The 22,316-nt window shown below is 40.1% G+C and overlaps 1 protein-coding gene across 1 annotated transcript; it reads left to right on the top strand.

The window, feature by feature from the left end:
• The first annotated feature begins 596 nt into the window (after positions 1 to 596).
• Positions 597 to 20,496, top strand: CFAP92 (cilia and flagella associated protein 92 (putative)). Its single transcript, XM_063292857.1, has 12 exons — positions 597 to 610; positions 1,418 to 1,587; positions 1,910 to 2,089; positions 5,146 to 5,330; positions 7,442 to 8,343; positions 9,586 to 9,780; positions 9,900 to 10,092; positions 11,678 to 11,986; positions 13,632 to 13,796; positions 14,368 to 14,577; positions 19,299 to 19,443; positions 20,486 to 20,496. Exons 1-12 carry the CDS (start codon positions 597 to 599, stop codon positions 20,494 to 20,496), a joined length of 2,679 nt encoding a protein of 892 aa, XP_063148927.1.
• Positions 20,497 to 22,316: the final 1,820 nt, after the last annotated feature.

Raw genomic sequence — 22,316 nt, 5'->3', positions numbered from 1 at the left:
TTGGCTTGCATAGCCCCAGTGGCTCTCCTCTATCTCCCACGGTTATGGGTAGAGTGTAAAGGGCATAGGGAATGGCCTTGAAGGACCGTAGGAAGAGCCGTTGCCAAGGCAATGATCAGACAAGTGCACTTGAGCTCATTCCAAGAAATTAATTTGAGTAAATGACTCAGACAGGCCCACCCTAATCCACACTAAGATAAAGTGGGGAGGGGGAAGCACATTCAGACTTGCAAGATTATATTACAGTACTATAGCTGTTAATGATAAAAGTAGTTCTAGACCTATATGGCACCTTTTTCTTAATAGGGCTGACACAGAGTAAAGAAGAGATGAGGCTGGTATTCCCTCTTCTTTCTTCCCCTTTGCTGAATAGACCACTTTGTTGCCTACAGTGTTCTCTTCCTCCCTCTCCCCCACCAAAGGCACACTTTCTTTTGTGTTAAATATCAAAAGTTCCTCCAATCACAGTAATATTTAATAACTCCCAAAAACAAAATAGCCATTGAAAGGTGACTGAAAGATGGTTCAGTCCAAATGGCCTTGTTTCCTGTGCTTCCGCAGAGGTAGGAAAGGCGGGAAATGGAGAAGGGTGGGGGATGAATAAAACCAGGTACGTATTCGCCTCTTGCGTCATTCATCAAGAGAGAAAGACTCCATGGAGGATAGTCTTGCAACAACTAGAACATTAACCTCAATTGAAATTCTTCCACAAGGTTGTTGCACCCCTGAGCCAAAACAAAAAAAAATAAAAGGGCGGTTCCCAGGTGAGGTTCTGTTCTGTATACAGCAACCAAAGGACCAACAGCCACAGAGGCAACAGAATCCCATGCTTGGATGAAAGGTGCTGGATTAATTGGGGCCCTGCAGATTGCCAATTCTGGAGGCTTCATGCAACAGAGAACATTCATTTAGGAGGTTTTATCCCACTTCCGGTGGAAAACATCACTTTCCTGCTGGATCATCTGCCCAGCAAGGGGTTGGCAATATCCAGGAGCTTTGAACATGAGGAAAAGTCCTCAAACAATTTGAGTGTGTGTTTTATTCTTTCATAGTGCAATTTTAAATTGTGTTTCTTTTTAATATGCTGTTTTTTATAATTTGCTTTTTATTGTTTTGGAGTTCTGAAAATTTTCTTGGTTCTTTGTGGGTAGACAAGTGGGATTAATGCTGAATGCTGAATTAATAATGATAAGTTGTTCATGATTTACGAATTTAAACTGTTTTGCTTTCCACAGCCAAGTGGATGCATAGAGCATAAAGAAACTTTAAAATGCCATCTGCGTTTTATCCCTTCTATTTCTTCTTTTTGTAAGTGGAACCATTAGCTGATTTTTTTTCAACAGCAGCAGTATAGATAATATGTAATATTTTCCTCCAGATGACATGTGCTTTACTCCTTTCTTTCTTTGTTTTGAAGTGCAGTCAGTTTATCTGGGAGCATAGCATCTTCTCTTAAAGATAGAACCATTCAGGAATCTAAAATTATAAAACAGAGACACCGTCAGTCACTCTCTACTAAACTGTCAACAAAACTTAGTGGGGGAAAATTACGAACTTCTTCAGAGAGAAAGGAAATGGTGTCTGGAAGTAAGTATGTCACTGAGATTCATGCAATCCTATACATTTACTAGGAAGCAAATGCCACTGAAGATTTTCCTTTCCAAATGAATATATTTACGATTGCAATTTTAAATAACACACAGAAATATTTTTAAGGTAATAGATTTAATAAGCAAGACAATAGCATGGCTGGCTGGGGAATTCTGGCAATTGAAATCCACACATCTTAAAGTTGCTGGGGTTGAGAAACACTGCTTTAGAGAGGCTGTATTAAATCAATATTGCTTAACCAGATGGGTTTGCATAACATTCAGTTGTCCTGACATGATTTACTTATATAATTTTCCAGTTTTTCTCCAGTTATCGGAAAGGCGGAGGGCATCACAAAAAAGCAATAGTTCCATTGCCGAAAAGAAAACGAAACAGGCCTCTCAGAAGTTAGCTGGTAAGGAGGCAGCTGCCTTGGCAGCACAGGCAAGGAAGCTTGGAATAGCGTTTTTGCAGCTGGACCTCATGCCCCTTCTAGCAGGTATTTTTCTCCTCAGAGATGGGTAACAGGGAAAATGGGGATATTATGAAAGGAATGTCTGAATGTTGGGGAGGGAGATAAATACCTTCAAGATGGCAGGTGCGGCATCGTGATCTAAGCCCCACCCTTACGTACATACGTATGACAACAAAAGTGCTAAGGCTTGGCTTGCAGTGCCACATCTTCCATCTGGCAAATTTTGACCCCCCCTCACCCCCCCAGTGGATGCTGCTAATGATCAAACAGCTTTTCTGAGGGATGAACGATTGTGTGGGTTCCTTTTAATGGTGAGATGCAACATTTGACTTGTGGGGCTGCCAAGACACTTCCATTTTTTAGATGAAATGGGCAAACCTAGATGGTCTGAAATAGTTTCATCAAGGCTAATGCCAAGCAGTGTTTCTTTGTGGTTGTTGTGAATTAAAAGGCAGCAGCCTTGGAGGTAAATCTCTTGAAGTTGCTGTGAAAGGTGAAAGGTCCCCTGTGCAAGCACCGAGTCATGTCTGACCCTTTGGGGGGATGCCGCTTTCACAACTTTTTCTTGCCAGACTACAGCCGGGTGGTTTGCCATGGCCTTCCCCAGTCGTCACCTTCCCCAGCAAGCTGGGTGCTCATTTTACCAACCTCAGAAGGATGGAAGGCTGAGTCGACCTGAGCCGGCTGCCCAAGAATCCAGTTTCTGCTGGGATCGAACTCGGGTCGTGGGGAGAGTTTCGGTTGCAATATTGCCGCCTACCACTCTGCGCCACACGAGGCCAAGTCCTGAAGTTGCTAGCTTTGAAAAAAAAATGCCCAGCCTTTCTGTGCCCATTTGCATAAGTTAGTCATCAACTTACATAATGTTCTGGAGAAAAAAAAGAAGGGACTGATTCTTTTTAACTTCACATAACTTTCTTGCTTTTTTATGGCCAGGTTTTACTCAGGAAGGGCTATTTTCAGGATTGAAAAAGAGACCAAGTGAGACCTTCATTCCTTAGTGCAAATTATTTTGCAAATTACATAGCCTGGAGTCAGGTGTCAAGAATCCGGTTGATTTTCTGCCTCAGGTGTTGCCCACTAAACAGTTTATTGCACTGTGCGGAAATACATCAAGCTTGCTGAATAAATCCACTGATGAAGCTTGTAAAATCCCCTCACATTTTATGGCTCTCCTCCAAGTTGCTTGCAATGCTCATTAAATTCTGCCGCTGATTTGTAGGCTCCCCCTGCTGACAACCCTTGGCGTATCTAAGTCAGAAGCTGGCCTTGGACAAATTAAAATGCCTTTGGGAATCCAGGCTGGTGCCTATCTATCCCTGAACCTGAATCTGGGTGTTCTGATCTCAGACTGGCTGTTTAGTGATCTGGAGGCAGTCTAAATTGGAAATGTGGACAGACCGCTTCTGTAACACTCTGCAGCACTCACTCCCTTTTAAAATTCTGCAATAACAAAATAGTACTATTGTAATTATACTGTTCACTACAATTCAGTTATTAGGCAATCTGTAAAACTTAGATGGTATGGAAGCATATTGTCTAAGCTTATCTCTTGGTTGATCCAAAACCAGTTTAGTGGTTTTGATTCTTGCATACTTCCAAGCAAACAGAATCACTTTTTGCAAGAGTCCAGGCTCTGTGTATCCAAAGCTCTTCCTAAATAGACACTTCTGTGTGTGAAAGGTGAAAGGTCTCCTGTGCAAGCACCGAGTCATGTCTGACCCTTTGAGGGGATGCCGATTTTGTGACGTTTTCTTGGCAGACTACAGCGGGGTGGTTTGCCGTTGCCTTCCCCGGTCGTCACCTTCCCCAGCAAGCTGGGTACTCATTTAACCGACCTCAGAAGGTTATTGTTCCCCACAGACTCGGAGAATTTCGTTCATCTCTCAATATCTCCTTTCATCTGGGCAATGTAATTTGAAATATTCATATCTTCTAAACAAAATAGTTTCATAGAAATAAATATCTCCAGGTATTTGAATCACCATAAAAAACTAATATACATTTACATATACATAGCTCCTTGTTACCAGTTGGCATGATATTAGATGCATGCCAATTTCTTGTATTCCTAGAATACTTGCCATATTGTTGTATAGTTCTTCCAAAACAATTCTTAATATTCTTCTTTGATAAGAAGAATACTAAGAATTATTCTTAGTACATCCCAGCCTTTGGTCCCAAAGAAAGATTTTGATTGAAAACACTTTCACCTTCAATTAATGTATTGCTTCAAATGCTTTCCCGGCTCCTCTTTTATTATTTCGTATCTATTGGTGTTTTCTGGCCAACTTGGACTGGCCAGACCAGAATACCATATTAGGCCATCATAGCTGTCTTCTCTTTCTTTTTTTCTACTTCCTGGTATTTCCTAAGTAGCGAAAGTGAGACCTAGTGTGGTCCAGGTGTATTTTAAGTAGCAACAGGACTGTCTTGCTTCTTTAGCATAGGCTCCTCTGCAATCAGCCCCAGCAGATGGCTACACGTGTTGCACTTGGTGGCTAAGCAGGGTTGGCCCTAGTTAGTAATTGGTTGGGGGATCACTTGAGAATAGGGTAGGAGGCTAAAGAGGAAATTTGGGGGAGAACATCCTGGAGGAAGACAGTGACAAGCCATTTTAGTGTTTTTGCCAAGAAATATACATGGCCTTGTCCATGAAGACAGCAAGAGTCAGGTTCATCCTGATAGAGACTTTACCCTTTTTTACCTGAACTATCATAATTTGAATAGGGACGCGGTGGCGCTGCGGGTTAAACCGCTGAGCTGTCGATCGGAAGGTCGGCGGTTCGAAACCGCGCGGCGGGGTGAGCTCCCGTTGCTTGTCCCAGCTCCTGCACACCAAGCAGTTCGAAAACATGCAAATGTGAGTAGATTAATTGGTACCGCTTCGGCGGGAAGGTAACGGCGTTCCGTGAGTCATGCTGGCCACATGACCCGGAAGTGTCCTATGGACAACGCCGGCTCCAAGGCTTTGAAACGGAGATGAGCACCGCCCCCTAGAGTCGGACACGACTGGACTTTACGTCAAGGGAAACCTTTACCTTTACTATCATAATTTGAGCCCTTCTCTCCATCTGCAGGTGAACACTATACGGCCAGTCGATGGGGAGAGAAGTCCCCCAAACTTATTGAAGCATACTTAGGTTTTGCTATTGACAAACCTATTATGAATGAGAAACACAAACATGACTTAAATCCACTGATTATTAGGATTCAGTCTGCAAAATGTCTACCAACTACCCCTGTTCCAATTGAAGAGCTGCAGGTAATTCTTCTTTTCAGTTCTACATATTCAGTGATAATAGAGGATATTCTGGGGGAAAACAAAATTTTGAAGAGTCTTTTGTTCCTGGATTTACACATTTGTATTTATAAGTATTTATAAGATACAAATGTCCTGAAATGAAATTTAGAAAATGTTAATTTTCATAATACATAGGAGTGAACAACCAGGTCTCCTTAATCCTGTGGATCAGGGTCCTTGCCTAGAACTTTAGCAACACAATGACCACTCTGGAAGGCCATTTTTTATGTTTGTTGTTTTTTCAGTTTCATTTAAAAGATAGCTTTGAATGAAGCATCTGTATCTTTCTAATCAACCAGCGAAGGATGTCTCATTCCATCCTGGCTTCCTTTCTCTAGAGAACTCATTTACAAAGCATTTACCCTTCAATTCTTCTTTCTACATTTTTTCACCAAAAGCCACTTCAATCCTTCCTTATACTGCCATTATCATTGTTTTGTTTCCACTGTTTTTTTCTATTCTACACCTCACCTAGGGCTGGGAGAGGGCATCTCCCTTCCCAATCCCCTCAGATGCTATCTGTACAATTCCCCCTCCAGTGTGTCCTCACTAATTGCTAAGTTATAGAACTACTGTATGCCCTATATTTCAAAATAGCATAGACATGACTCTTGCAACTGGGCTGGCTGATGTTAGGCATGTTCCCTGTGTCTATTTTAGTGGGTTGTCCTGAATTGGGAGTGCTGTAGAATTTTCTCTTGTTTTCCCTTCACTTAATTTCTATCTAGAATGTATAGAATTCTGTTTCCACATTGCAATTCTGAAAATCTGCAGTCTTTTGATCCAGTTGTTTTTTCAAGATCCTTGTTGCTGATGAGGATAATAATTTCTGTACCATCCAGTTGCTTAATCTTCTGCTGTTTGTGTTACCTTCCAAACCATTTGTACCTTTCATGCCCAATCATTCCTCCATTAAGGCAGTTGAATTCCTGAAGATAAGAACAGAATATTCTCTTAAACTACTTCATTATGAATTTACTGTTCTGCTTCATTAACTTCATTATTCTTTAGTTCCTTTTAAGAATACCCAGCACGACACCCGAATCAGATGAAAAAGAAATACTGTATATTGTTAACACACCAGTGACATTTCATTTCAATCCCCAGTCTTACCTGGGTTTCATAAGCACATACTGTATAGTATGTTAGACAGGGCAGAAACTTGTGACTTAATTGCTTAGCTTAATATTCTGTCTAAAGAAGTTGCTCCAGCTGAACTAGTTGAATGCCAGCCTCAGGAGACGCTGAACCAGGAATCACCTGAGGCTGATCAAACACAGGCAGCATCAGAACAGCCAGATGTGGTTGTCCAGCTTCCAAGCCCTTGGACTTGGTAAGTAGAGTGGAGATCACAGCAAAGATGCTCAGTGGGGCTGCTTGCCAAGGAGGGCATGTCTACCTTAAACACAGCTGGCTTCAGCCTTATTTAAGAGGCAGCATTGACTTATGTTTCCTTGTTGGAAACAACTGTCTGATTTCCTGTATCTGGTGTGTCCTTGCCTTCTGCTCATGTAAGAAACCTGAAACTCTGACCCTTGGACTGGCTGACAAACCTTGCTTAGCTCTCTGAACTTCCGATTGAAACTTGACTACTCTTCTGCATGTTCCTGTGGAAAGTTAAACTATTCAGGCAAGCCTTATCTTCAGAGACTCTGATTTAAGTTCCTTTGATTATTTGCTCAACCTTGCATAAATTGCTTACCATTACCTAGCAACTGTGTATGAAACCTGAAACAGGACACCACCTTCAGAAGTTGATCTATCAAGTGTAGCTGCATTATAGCAAAATCTTTTTCTTGCCACATGAGATGTGAATGAACACAAGCCTTTCTTCAGTTGAGTCAGATTAGAGAACACCTTGCTTAGGATTGTGTACCTGGAGTGTTCTTCCTGTCACCTTCCCTCTTGGACCATCAGTGTTTAGTTTCTGAGATGTTTTCTTAGATTTTATTTTTGGTTTTTGTTATTACTTTGAAGCTGTTTTATTAGATGTCTTGAATACAACTGTACACTTAAGGGTCAACAGATAGTATTTATACTGAATATTCTTACTGTTATTCTCTCTTTTATAGAGAACTTGCGTTCCCGTTTACTGCAAATACACTTTCTACAATATGTGTCCCCATCAGACTCAAGGTCGAGATCATGGAACTGATGTCTTCTTTAAGGATACCAATGTGATTCTTGTAGGATTAATAGAACCTGGAAAATTGAGTGAATACCTAAGAGGTCCACCTTTGGAAGTTGAAGTTCATGACCGAGACAAGAAAATGGAAAATACCAAGATAAAGCGATCTTTATTTGGAGAGGAACCAGGAGACAGCAAGCTAAGTGACATAAGCACTGTAACTTTGAAATACATGGTCCAAAATCCCATTAAAGCCACAGAAAATATTTGGAGTCCATATGGAGTAGCTAAAATCAACCTGAGCAATTTACTGCTTGGTGAAAAGACCTTGAATTTCTGTGCACCAATTCACAACTGCTCAATTCAAGATACATCTCTTTCCCAAGGAGAAAACACCAGCCCGAAGGCTAAAACAACAGACAAATCTGAAGTTGTTCAACTTCCAGTGGGGCATTATGTAAATGCAGAGTCATATCTTAAAGTGAGAATTGAAATAAGTGTACCATTAGGTCTTACAGAGGAAGAAGAGGATGCTGCTGCTGCACATTGTCCATATGGCTGCATCATTTATCTTTTTGATTATAAAAATACATCGCTCTTACATTATTTGATGCAAGAGATTACAGAAATTAATGCAGAGGCTTTCCTGCTTGATTCCTATCCCACAAATATAACTCAAAAGTCTCTTAATACTTTGAAACTGAATAAGAAACTTTCCTTAGAAGAGTTGTCTCAGCTAGATATTATTACTGGGTTTCACATAATAGATGGGTCCATTCACCTTCTTATCCTGGAAGGTTTCAGAAATAAAGCACTTAAGAGGATGTGGAATAAAAAAATTGATAGGTAATCAACACCATTTTACTATTTAAATTACTTTTCTCTGTGGTTATCTACTTCTGAAGGCAATTTACAAGAAGTTGTATCTTAATAGAAAGTAGAAAAAGTAGTTTGTTTCCTCTCTCCTCTGTCAAGGAGTGAGGGGGAGCAGTCTCCTACATCCCCTGATCATGGAATCCTCACCTCCTGCCTGTGTCTGTCACCATCCTCAAACTGGATCAACAACAACAACAACAACAATAATAATAATAATAATTCATTTTTTATGTGGCCCAACTCCCAGCGACTCTATTAGCCAATAACAGTGAGAAAATTCAGAAGTCATATCAACAGGCCTGGGGTTCTCCAAATGCCCAGCCTGTGAACATTTCATAGGTGACCATTCCATAGATTTATAAATAGAAATGCTAGATTTTACCTCCTTAGACTGTGGCTGGAATGCACCCTGATATTTTAAAAAACTAATTGTACATGCTGAATCAGTACATTGGCAAGTGCCATCCTGTACTCATGCATACCAATAGGAATGCTATTTTAGCCCAAAACTTCATATCATACATGCTTTTTAATGCACAGCTTTTGTTTTTACTCTGCAAATTCATTCATATTTATTTACCTAAAAGCCCCTAGAGTTCAGTAATATATTGATGCCAGCTAAATATATATATACAATAGGAATTGTATTTATGAAGAAAATAGCATTATCAGAAGTGCATATAGTCTTACCTTTATTTCTGTAGCACATTAAATTTGCTGAGTTTGGCAGTAGTTAACATCTTAATTATTGCAGCCATCCTTTGCAAGCAGAGATCTAAGTCTGCATGTGAGTGGCATCCCTAAAGCAGCTGCAAGAGTTCATAATTCTAAGTTGGCTTTAGTATCCCCAGCTCAGCATACTGCATTATCTTTTAGAGTAGATGGCCTGATCTCAAATGAAATGCATACTTCAGACCAGCAAACCGTTTTTGTTACTGTCCTTTCCTAGTTATGTTCTTTAAAGATACTGGGATATTCTGCTGAAATAAAGCTAACAGGCAAACAGCTGGGATTTGCTTTTTCAGGAATGCCATTTGTGTTTTCTTTTGTTGCTTTTGCATGAAGAATAGTGGAAAAGTTGTAGAAACTGATATACAATACAGAGATTTATTATTTATTTTACAGGATTTGTATCTGTGTTTTAAAAGTAAAACTTGACACCAGAAATTAGGGATCATTGGTTAATATTGCCCTTTTTCCTGTCTGTTACAGGGTGCAGGAAACTAAACATGGGAGATTACAGATATTCTATAATTCACGCTTGTCTTTTCACAAGCGCCTGTATATCAATCTCGAAGCTATCCTGCTTCACATCCGTCTCTGCAAGCCGCTGTCAAGTATAATGAGGCAGCCTTTGTTATACATCAGGGATATGATTCCTCAGCCGTGCTTTGAAGCTCTTTCCAGGTTACAGCTTTCTTAGATTTTGGCGTATGAGTTGTGTAGATTTAGAAGTTGAATGTGTTGCGGATATATCTTGGTGGTGGGGTCTGGCAGGGCTCAGGATTTTATGACCTCCATGGCAGCCATGGGTCTATCCAAGTAGTCTCAGGCCTGACTCACTTAGGTGGACATACAGTGGGTCTTGTTTTGTCTCTGAGTGATCGTTCAGTGACTCTGAGTCCACGATCAGATCACTTCCTGGTCCGGATGAGATTTGTTGCTGCCTGGAACCTCCATAGGGCAGGAGGACTGATTAGGATGCAATATTGTTACTCAGTACTATGCCTGAAAAGGGTGGAGCAACAATTCTGCAGATGATTTGACATGTTGAAAAATGAACAGTGGGCAATATTTAATATAATTTTTCCAAAACTCAACTGGAGCTGCAACTTGAAGAAGTTCTAGGCTTAACCTGAAAAGGTACCAGGTTGAGGAAGGATGTTTAAATACTTAATCTACCATCATGTATTTGTTTCACATTCATTGTCAGTTTGAACAGTTTCACTGGTTTGATTGTTGGTCCAAAGTAAACTGTTGCTTGTTGTTGTTTATTCATTCAGTCGCTTCCGACTCTTCATGACTTCATGGACCAGCCCACGCCAGAGCTTCCTGTCAGTCGTCAACACCCCCAGCTCCCCCAGGGACGAATCCATCACCTCTAGAATATCATCCATCCACCTTGCCCTTGGTCGGCCCCTCTTCCTTTTGCCTTCCACTCTCCCTAGCATCAGCATCTTCTCCAGGGTGTCCTGTCTTCTCATTATGTGGCCAAAGTATTTCAGTTTTGCCTTTAATATCATTCCCTCAAGTGAGCAGTCTGGCTTTATTTCCTGGAGGATGGACTGGTTTGATCTTCTTGCAGTCCAAGGCACTCTCAGAATTTTCCTCCAACACCACAGTTCAAAAGCATCGATCTTCCTTCTCTCAGCCTTCCTTATGGTCCAGCTCTCGCAGCCATATGTTACTACTGGGAACACCATTGCTTTAACTACGCGGACCTTTGTTGTCCGTGTGATGTCTCTGCTCTTAACTATTTTATCGAGATTTGTCATTGCTCTTCTCCCAAGGATTAAGCGTCTTCTGATTTCCTGACTGCAGTCATCTGCAGTAATCTTTGCACCTAGATATACAGTCTTTCACTGCCTCTACATTTTCTCCCTCTATTTGCCAGTTATCAATCAAGCTGGTTGCCATAATCTTGGTTTTTTTGAGGTTTAGCTGCAAGCCAGCTTTTGCACTTTCTTCTTTCACCTTCATCATAAGGCTCCTCAGTTCCTCTTTGCTTTCAGCCATCAAAGTGGTATCATCTGCATATCTGAGATGGTTAATGTTTCTTCCAGCAATTTTAACTCCAGCCTTGGATTCCTCAAGCCCAGCATGTCACATGATGTGTTCTGCGTACAAGTTGAATAGGTAGGGTGAGAGTATACAGCCCTGCCATACTCCTTTCCCAATCTTAAACCAGTCCGTTGTTCCGTGGTCTGTTCTTACTGTTGCTACTTGGTCGTTATACAGATTCCTCAGGAGCAGACAAGATGACTTGGTATCCCCATACCACTAAGAACTTGCCACAATTTGTTATGGTCCACACAGTCAAAGGCTTTAGAATAGTCAATAAAACAGAAATAGATGTTTTTCTGAAACTCCCTGGCTTTTTCCATTATCCAGCAGATATTGGCAATTTGGTCCCTAGTTCCTCTGCCTTTTCTAAACTGTTGCTATGTGATTTATTTATAAAGAGATATGCAAGCTGCATTTCAGGGTGAATCAAACAGTTAAGGTGAAAAATTTAAATCAAACAGTAATAATAATAAAGTCAAATTAATAGTTCCTTTATTTAAACTATAACACGTAACTGAAGTTGTTCATTCTTTCTCTCCATACTTTATTCTGTAGACTTGATTACATCTGCCACAGTAAGAAGTTAAGGGAAGTGATCCATTGCAGTCTCTTGCCTTCTGCAGAAATGATTACAATGTTGAGTCAGGAGTTTGGGGTTCCCTTGACTAAAGCTGACATGTTCGTACAGGAGTCCCCTGAGATCTTGGCATCATGTCGTAAAGTGAAAAAAGGCATGAGGCAATACAGCTCCAAGTTGGATAATTATAATGAGGAGTATGTACTGGGAAAAAGGGAACAAGAACATCGGGCACCACATAACTATATCCAGGTGGGTGAAGTGCAATAGTGAAAGATTGTGTCATGTTCATCGTTCCAATGGTTTGAATACATCGTAACGTTTCACATGTCACTCTCCTGTTCCGTGTCTGTCATTTGCGGGGAGGGGAATTTCAGCCGTGCCAGGCTGTAATCTCCTTGCTGTTCTGCAGGAATGTATGTTTGGGTTATGACATGTCTTCAAGGTTACTTTCCCAGGCCGATGTGTGACGGTTGCCAACACCTGGGAGGGGGTGGTTGCTATGGTGGGGCGAGGGGCGGGATTGGGTTTGAAGCGAGGGTATTTAGTTTGTATTTGGCGCGCTTTTGCTCATTCTCAGCTTTCTCTGTATTTGCATACTATTCCTTTAATAAATCAGTTATCTTTAAGCCCGAGCTTGTGAGACTGAGTATTTGGGATTAGGCAACCGTTACAGGTTGGCTGGGGAATTCCGGGAGTTGAAGTCCACACATCTTAACGTTGCTGAGATTGAGAAACACTGCCTTAGAGCAAGGGGAGGTAACCTGTGCAGATTTCTAAAATGAATTTTTGGCTAGGCTAGCTGGGTCTGATCATCACATGCCAGCCTCTGTTATGCAGAGGCCCTTGTGTTTTATACCATATAGCTGCACAAACCACTACTTCCCTGGCATGCATGTCGAAGCCCAAGTGAAAGTACTTCCTACATTAAAATATCCACTGTAGGGATATCTGACACAATAGGATTATACTTAAAACACTTTCCCCAAATGCAGGCCTGCAACAGGGTCTTTGTCACTCGGGGCAAACATGGATTCCGCGCCCAGTGCTCATTTTGGCACCCCCCCAGCACAGCGCCCCGGGCACATGCCCTCCTTGCCCCCCCCCCCCAGTTGTGGCCCTGCCTAAATGTCTGGAATAAGTTTGCGAATGATTTCTGTATTCAGTGAATCTGCTCTCACAAGCAAACCCTAGTCCCAGTCATCAACCGCATCATCGTATTTGGTCAGACGTAAGTGCAGAGGGCTGACTTTCTAGCAATTGAAGGCTGAGCTACTGGTGTTTTTGCTTGTATGGAAGCAACTCTGTTCTGAAAATCGTATTTTCTCAGAAAACAAATCATTTTGGGTTTGTGTTCAGCATAATGATGCTAGGCCTGAAGATTCATAAAATGCCAGCTTAAAGGGAGAAGATAACATTCCATCAATTAGGCACGCGAAGTTGTGTTTTAAAGTACTATCAAATGCTTATTGCAAATTTTTGAGAAATTGCTTTTAGGACTATTTGTGATTTCTTTAACTTCTAGCCATTTACTTCTAAAATTATGTAACTAAGGAAATAATCTTGTATGAGGGATACAACTGAATTGCTCTTTTTTATTAAAATTGATTGGCTGCTAGAAGCCAACAGGACATTAGTGCACAAATGGAATTGGGTTTCTACTTTTTAGTTCCCTGCAGAATATTGCCTTTAAGATAACGTCTTAGGAAGTCCTTTTTCAGAAAATGGACAGAGAGGGAGAGGTTTAGTTTTGGTTTACTGTTCCAGTGCTTAATTGAAATATGTGTTATGTATCTGCCAGTCTAATTACTGATATTCTCCAGAGTAGTCAATGTATGTTTCTTCGGGGAAATGCATTCAAGGCTAGAATAACTTTACATCTTTACATGTATTTCAGTCCAATATTGACTACGTGAACTTCCTCAGCGAGATGCTTGAAAGAGAAGTCCCAAGAACTATCAGAGCTTTCCCTTTTAGTAAAAAAGCTATCTTTAACTATAGTTGTCACACTCTGAATTCAGCAGAAATTGCAAAGAATCTACTTCGCCAAGAAATGGCACAGGCAAGAAAACAAGATCTGTCTGTCTGCTTTAAAATATTTTTTTCATGTTTTTCCTAGAAATCTCCATGATGGCATACACATGGAAAAGTCTAATGGTTTAGGCATGTTGTACCAGGACTGCTGACATTCCAAATGCTCCTTGGACGGCAGCATTTATGTGTCTCTAGTGGTCCTCAGGGTTTGGGCAGCCTCAGGAGAGAGCGCAGAAAAGTGACTTGAGAAAAGGTGTAACGAAAAGTAGTTCTCTGGGTATAAGATAAAAATAACTAAGACTACCTACGTTCAACCATTAGATGCCTGCGCTTGAAAATGGAGATGTTAAGCTTAACATCCTTTGTATTTATTTCAGTGGGTACAGAGACAAGGGCCCCCAAATCTAGTACTCTCCAGATAAGCTGGGACCATTAGTATCCTCTAGACATTTGGACCTCGTTGTTTGAGAAGTTTGGGAATTGTAGTATGAAGGAAAGAGTAGCCTCTGCATTGGTCTGTAATGAATTCCATTAGAGTTGTGGGGGATGTGTGTGTATGCCTATATAAATATAATTACATATATGCATTATTTTTTTAGATGCCAGGAAAAAGATTTGCTTATAATGACTATCTGTCAGGTATGTTTGATCCAGTGGATGAAGACAGTATATTAAAGCAGTCTTTTGAACAATCAAAGAAACTGTGGTTGTATTCTGGAGGGTTTGCAAATCCTGGATTTAAGAGCAGCATAGATGCCAACAAGCATCCCCGTATGCCTGATGAGGCACGACTGATGGAATTAAGAGAGGTAACTATGAATTTTAGATTCCCATTAATTTGTCATGTCTGTAATCTACTAGGAACAGCATGTTTCATCACCACAACACTGTGAGGAAAATTCAAGAATTGATGTTTGTCCCAGGCCAGGTTTTTAAGCCGAATGCAGACTTGAACCTCACTCCAGTGTTATTGGTAGATCTCTTTATTGTCATGAAGACACCAGGCAAATTCCCACAGACAAGCTGATCGACAGCATGAGCTTATTAGGTTATGCTTGATTTGTACTGATGATATTGCTAAATTTAGTGTAGCATTTTAAAATTTATAGTCCAATGCACATTTAGTAAGTCTCTCTTCGCTTCACTTACTCTTGAGAACAGGTTGCATTTTTTAAAAAGTTACGATCTTTCTTCTTCTGAATAGAAAGATGGTATAGTAAAGTTTTAAAATAAAATGACTTTTCAAAGTACTGGCCAATGATTTTAACTTTGAGGGCTGTATTATATTTTGAACAGCTACAATTTGCAATGATCTGAATCTTTTTTCACTTCAATCACTCCTTTAAGTGCAGGGATGCAGAAAAGGGAGTGCCTTGGTGTTTCAATAAGCAAATTAATATTTGAATGAGGCCTAAATTTGTAATGTTTCAGAAGTGTTGCCCTGAATACAGTTGCATGACTGAACAATACCACTCTGTGCAATATTGCACAGAAAATGCATGCAGCAGAAAGGTCCATGGGTGAGTTAATGTAAGTGCTGTGTTTCCTCTTGGTCTGAATCCAGGTAGCTCTTTTTATATTACTTAATTTCAGATTCTGCAGAAAGTAAGTAGTATCTCCATTACAATGCAGTTCATGTTGGAAATGAGATTCAGACTTTAATGCTTTATCCCTTTTCCTAGAAAAAAGAACCAGGAAACTCAGTATTTATTTCTGGGTAAAGACCAAGGCTTATGCTGTTAAACATGTAGGAATAGCAATGAGGCACCTCTACTTCTAATCAGTATTTCATTGCATGCATGATTATAATTGCTTAGGACCAAAGGCTTGGTCTCTCGATCTCTCCATGAAAGAAGTGGAAGATGCTGAAGATCCTCAAATTGAGGAGAATTAGATAGCATTCACTCCTGTGCCCCGGGAGGAGCAAACTGAACCTGGTAGCTGGCATGAGGCAGAGAATCTTGGGTGAAGAAGGAACAATTGATACTGTTTTTTAAATTTTGGTTATTTTATCCTGTTTTTAATTGTTAGCTGCCCAGAGCCATGTATATGAGATGGGTGGACATATACATTTATTAAATAATAAATATTTTCTCCCTTCCTCTTGGACCATGCTGTTTTACAATGGATATGGCACCTACATCGGCATCTGTTTGTGCATCTTCTTTCCCATCCCTTATCCCAGATAGCAGCCATTCATTCTATTCAAAACTTTATTTTTATCTTCTATAAAACAGCCACTACTTACCACAGATTTTCTAATAAGTTTCCTGAAAGTAAACACTTTGATTTCCATCAGGGTTAATAGTCATTTCAAGGTTCTTTTTAGTATACAGAAATTAGTTATTCTAATTAGTTATTTCTGTTGTCCAAAGCATATTCCGACTTACATAAATTTGATAAAAATAAAAGCTCAGGGTGCATGTGTATTAAAATGCTGTACAATTATGTTGTTTGTTGTTGTTTATTCGTTTAGCCGCTTCCGACTCTTCGTGACTTCATGGACCAGTCCACGCCAGAACTTCCTGTTGGTCATCAACACCCCCAGCTGCCCCAGGGACGAGTCTGTCACCTCTAGAATATCATCCATCTATCTTGCCCTTGGTCGGCCCCTCTTCCTTTTGCCTTCCACTCTCCCTAGCATCAGCATCTTCTCCAGGGTGTCCTGTCTTCTCATTATGTGGCCAAAGTATTTCAGTTTTGCCTTTAATATCATTCCCTCAAGTGAGCAGTCTGGCTTTATTTCCTGGAGGATGGACTGGTTTGATCTTCTTGCAGTCCAAGGCACTCTCAGAATTTTCCTCCAACACCACAGTTCAAAAGCATCGATCTTCCTTCTCTCAGCCTTCCTTATGGTCCAGCTCTCGCAGCCATATGTTACTACGGGAACACCATTGCTTTACTATGCGGACCTTTGTTGTCAGTGTGATATCTCTGCTCTTAATTATTTTATCGAGATTTGTCATTGCTCTTCTCCCAAGGATTAAGCGTCTTCTGATTTCTTGACTGCAGTCAGCATCTGCAGTAATCTTCGCACCTAGAAATACGAAGTCTTTCACTGCTTCTACATTTTCTCCCTCTATTTGCCAGTTATCAATCAAGCTGGTTGCCATAATCTTGGTTTTTTTTGAGGTTTAGCTGCAAGCCAGCTTTTGCACTTTCTTCTTTCACCTTCATCATAAGGCTCCTCAGTTCCTCTTTGCTTTCAGCCATCAAAGTGGTATCATCTGCATATCTGAGATTGTTAATGTTTCTTCCAGCGATTTTAACTCTAGCCTTGGATTCCTCAAGCCCAGCTTGTCGCATGATGTGTTCTGCATACAAGTTGAATAGGTAGGGTGAGAGTATACAGCCCTGCCATACTCCTTTCCCAATCTTAAACCAGTCCGTTGTTCCGTGGTCTGTTCTTACTGTTGCTACTTGGTCATTATACAGATTCCTCAGGAGGCAGACAAGATGACTTGGTATCCCCATACCACTAAGAACTTGCCACAATTTGTTATGGTCTGCACAGTCAAAGGCTTTAGAATAGTCAATAAAACAGAAATAGATGTTTTTCTGAAACTCCCTGGCTTTTTCCATTATCCAGCCGATATTGGCAATTTGGTCCCTAGTTCCTCTGCCTTTTCTAAAGCCAGCTTGTACATCTGGCAATTCTCGCTCCATGAATTGCTGAAGTCTACCTTGCAGGATCTTGAGCATTACCTTACTGGCATGTGAAATGAGTGCCACTGTTCGATAGTTTGAACATTCTTTAGTGTTTCCCTTTTTTGGTATGGGGATATAAGTTGATTTTTTCCAATCGGATGGCCATTCTTGTGTTTTCCAAATTTGCTGGCATATAGCATGCATTACCTTGACAGCATCATCTTGCAAGATTTTGAACAGTTCAGCTGGGATGCCGTCGTCTCCTACTGCCTTGTTATTAGCAATGCTTCTTAAGGCCCACTCAACCTTACTCTTCAGGATGTCTGGCTCTAGCTCACTGACCACACCGTCAAAGCTATCCCCGATATTGTTATCCTTCCTATACAGGTCTTCTGTATATTCTTGCCACCTTTTCTTGATCTCTTCTTCTTCTGTTAGGTCCTTGCCATCTTTGTTTTTGATCATGCCCATTTTTGCCTGGAATTTACCTCCGATGTTTCTAATTTTCTGGAAGAGGTCTCTTGTCCTTCCTATTCTATTGTCTTCTTCCACTTCTGCGCATTGCTTGTTTACAAATAATTCCTTCTCTCTTCTGGCTAACCTCTGGAATTTTGCATTTAATTGGGCATATCTCCCCCTATCACTGTTGCCTTTTGCTTTCCTTCTTTCTTGGGCTACTTCTAGTGTCTCAGCAGACAGCCATTTTGCCTTCTTGGTTTTCTCTTTCTTTGGGATGTATTTTGTTGCCGCCTCCTGAACAATGTTGCGAACTTCTGTCCAGAGTTCTTCCGGGACCCTATCTACTAAGTCCAGTCCCTTAAATCTATTCTTCACCTCCACTGCATGTTCCTTAGGAATATTAGTGAGCTCATATCTAGCTGATCTGTGGGTCTTTCCTAATCTCCTGAGTCTGATCCTAAATTGTGCAATAAGAAGTTCGTGATCGGAACTACAGTCAGCTCCAGGTCTTTTTTTACTGACTGTATAGATGTCCGCCCCCTTTGGCTGTAAAGGATGTAGTCAATCTGATTTCGGTGTTGTCCATCTGGTGAAGTCCATGTATAAAGCTGTCTCTTAGGTTGTTGGAAGCACGATTATAATCAGTGATAAAAAGAGCTGATGGTATTTGACTGGTGGCCCAAAAGGCTTTGGATAGTACAGTTCGAATAGATTTTAATGATTATTTTGTTTTTAAAAGCTTTTTGAACATCATTGTTTGGGATTAAATTTTTTTATGTTTCTGCTTCAAATGTTAAGCCACCTTTGCCAAATGACATCACCAAATGCTTACCTAAAAGGAAGATGATTCTGAATTTAAGATGACTGCCACCCCAGGAGTAGACAGAAAAAAAAAAGACAAATATTCTGTGCAGGCAAATACTCCCTGCATTATCACTTTAGTGTTGTCAAGTTCAGCTGCTATCAATTCACTAATTTCCTTCCAAATAAATATATGTGTGTGTCTATCACCTATCTTTCTGTGCACACATTTATTTGGAAGGGGGATGGATGGATGGATGGATGGATCTACCAACCAACCAACCAAAAAAGTGTCAGGGGAAAATAGTTATTATTAATTGGTTTTAAACTGCTTCAATTCACCAAAGAGCTTCTTCCAAAATTGAAAGGCATCCTAGATGCTTGCAGTCATTGGCACATTTTGCTTATTCTTTTTTTCTTTTTGCAACAGCTTCTTCTGTTATCAGCAAATATGATCTCCATTTGCAGGTAAACAGTTGCTGGCAGTCAGGTGGCATATAAAATTATTATTATTATTATTATTATTGGGGGAAAACACTTCTCATTTTATGGGTAAATAGGGTAGATTTATACTGCTGTACACATCTTCAGGACATTTCCTATGCTTCCTTCCTTCATTTAGAAATGGCAGGAGAATTTTTTCAATGCTAACATTATGAAGCCAGTGCTGGATCGGGGTAGATGGAGATGGGACAAACGGGATGTTGATTTTGAGCTTTACAAAAAACCTGTCTACAAAACCCTGGCTCCCGACCCTCGTGGAGAAGGTATGCATTATATTCCATCCCAGGGCAGTTCTAGACATGTAAATAGTTATGCTTTCCTACCATACAAGTTAGGTATAAGGGTATAGAGAATATTTACCAGTCAGTTTGGTCTGAGGATAGCGAATAAGCAAATTGAGCATCGTGTATATGCATGCTTTTTGAGCAGGGTAGCTTTTACTCCCTCACCTCACCTAAAAGGTATTTCAGCAACACTGATTGTTACAAAGCAAAATGCCATTATATCTTATTGTGAGTGGGGGATGTGTTTTTCCAGGGACTCATCCTGTAGCACTGCTGTAGTGTTTAAAGGCAACATGAGGATTTGCCTAAGGATCTCTCTCTCTCACTGCAGGCCTGTAAATGTTATTAGCAGTGACGTCTGGGAGGTTGGCTCAAGGGCAGAGAATCTGTGACCCGCCAAATGTTGCTGAACTGCAACTCAGAGTCATGACATACTGAGAATTGTAGCGCAGTACCATCTGCAGGGCCATGCCCTGACTCCCTGATTAGCTCATAAAACAACAACTGTAGTGGCAGCGCTCAAACGCACGCAAGGCACTCAGTTGAGGGAATAGTGATACTTTTCACATCTAGCTTTACTTACGAGAAAGAAGACTTCTTGTAATTAACTGTAACAGCTGCATTTCTGTCTTCAAAAAGAAAAAAAAACATATAGGCAAAGGTCAGAATCAATAGGTGTGTTTCCCTAAGAGTCGTGTTGTAGTAAATGGGGCTACAGTCTTCTGTATGAAGTAATTTCTTACATTAGGGTTTCTTAAATTTCTTAATGTAACGTAAAGAGATTATGGGTTTGTTCACTAAGATTTGGGGAGCAAAATATGGGGCTGTCAGTATTGGAGCACACTCACATTTAATGTATTATGTAGCCTTGCTGCTATTGATTTCTAGATCCTTTATAGTGTCTCGTATTTAGTCTAGATCTTCCATCGTATGACAAGCTAATTCCAGAGCTAGGCAAGGCAATTCTATTAAAACTTAATTGGAAGTGTATTGGTTAACAGAAATGTTCTTTAAATTTAAGAATCTGAGTGATGCTCTTACAAATGTCTTTTCTGTGTCATTGTTCAATGGGCATATTTGAACAAAAGAGCCTCAGAAACAGGTATCTTGCAAGACTGCACTGAAAGTTCATAGGTGCTGCCCAGCAACAGAGCTTATTGCTAGTGGACCCAAAGCCAGCTGCCAACTAGCTCGCCTTCAGGGTCTCCTGAAGGATAAGCCAGTCAAGTTATCTCTAAAGATGCAGGTAAAATCTCTTACTTAAAAATTGCAAATCTTTTGTAAGCAGCTATTTCCACTGTGTGTGTGTGTGCATGTCATTTTAGACAAAAATATTGACAAAATATTTTGTTTCTGTCGGTAGCAGTGAGGATGTTCAAAATTCTAGTTTAAACACAGCTCTATTAATCAGGCACCAATATTTTTATCATCGTCTGCAGAAATACTCCAGAGATGTTTCAGATAGATTGTGTGACTATAATTTTCTAACGTATTTAACTTTATGCTGAAGCTCTTAAGGAAAACTGTATATTTAAATCAAGCAGCATTTTTGTAAAACCCGATCTTTCTAATTTTAGTCTCCTCCAGCTCTGGGAATTTTAGATAACATGGAAGAGCGAACTCCCTGTAAAGGATTTGTTCCTGGTGCTGACATTCACCGAAACTTGATGTCAAGCCACAATGTAATTCCGTGCTATGACAGGGCACATGATGTATTTAAAGCTCTGAAAGGAGCAGATTTCAGGTGTGTCACCCAACAGATAAGTAAATGGCAAAAGAACTTTAAGAATGTTTACTGAAGGTGTATGATCTTGTATAGAGTTACAAATACTTTCTTCTAAATTAGTCCCAGCAGGATTTAGTCATGGGAACATTACAACAGAAGAGAAGAGATTTAAATCTGGCCCCTCCATAGCTCATTGCGCATCTGAGACAAGATGTGCTAGTCTCATGAAATCCATGTAATCAATTCAGAACAGGCTCCCAAAGACATGCTTCCTGAGGTCATTCCCTGGTGGCCGTGAATGTTGGAGAGTCCAAGCCCTACAGTTATTAATCAGGCATCTTTATTCCTTTTCTATTGAATTTTTATATACATACCCCCCTTTTATTCTAAATCACTGCATTTGTGATTGGAAAAATAAGACAGCAACCTTTATGGACTTTTTGCTGAAAACAAAAAAAAATAAACTTGTGATTTATGTGTTTGATGATTAGAAAGGGAAGAATATGGAAAGAAGGCAGCTATGAGGTAACCTTAGAGAGGAGGATAAAATATAAATGCATTTATAACTGCTGTAAAGAAGATCAGAAGCCATACCTTTGTATCTTTTTTTAATTTTCTCTTTTTTCTCTCTTTTCTTTTATTTCTTATTTATTTATCACTTTTCTTCTGTATTTTCACTTTTTTAAAAAAAATGTATTTTTATTCTGTAAAAAATTCTTTAATAAAATTAATTTTAAAAAATAAGAAAGCTTTAATTTATGTAAAGATTTCTTCTTTGGGAGAGAATTTACATCATTGCTTCTCAAGTCAACACTTCATCTTGATTTTACACTATTCAAGTTAAACTCACATTATATAAACTTGAATATTTAGCACTTTAATCTCTTTTAGACATATGCTTCTTCTAGTCTAATTGTTGGTGCTTTTTTCCAGACTAATTTGTCAGAACCATTCATATCATTACAAGAGGTATCCCGCACAGGATTCATGTTTAAAGAATGACATCACAGCAGCGGATAATACAGAGAATCAGGTAAATGTGGGAAATGGTAGTTGTAGGCAATGTACGTGTAAAACAGTTGGTAAACAGATGCTGTACCCTGGAAATGTACTAGTAATTTGTTTA

This window comes from Candoia aspera, chromosome 2 (assembly GCF_035149785.1).
Source record: "Candoia aspera isolate rCanAsp1 chromosome 2, rCanAsp1.hap2, whole genome shotgun sequence".
Lineage (NCBI taxonomy): Eukaryota > Metazoa > Chordata > Lepidosauria > Squamata > Boidae > Candoia > Candoia aspera.
The sequence above is the reverse complement of the archived record's forward strand: the minus strand, read 5'-3'. Positions and strand labels throughout refer to the sequence as shown.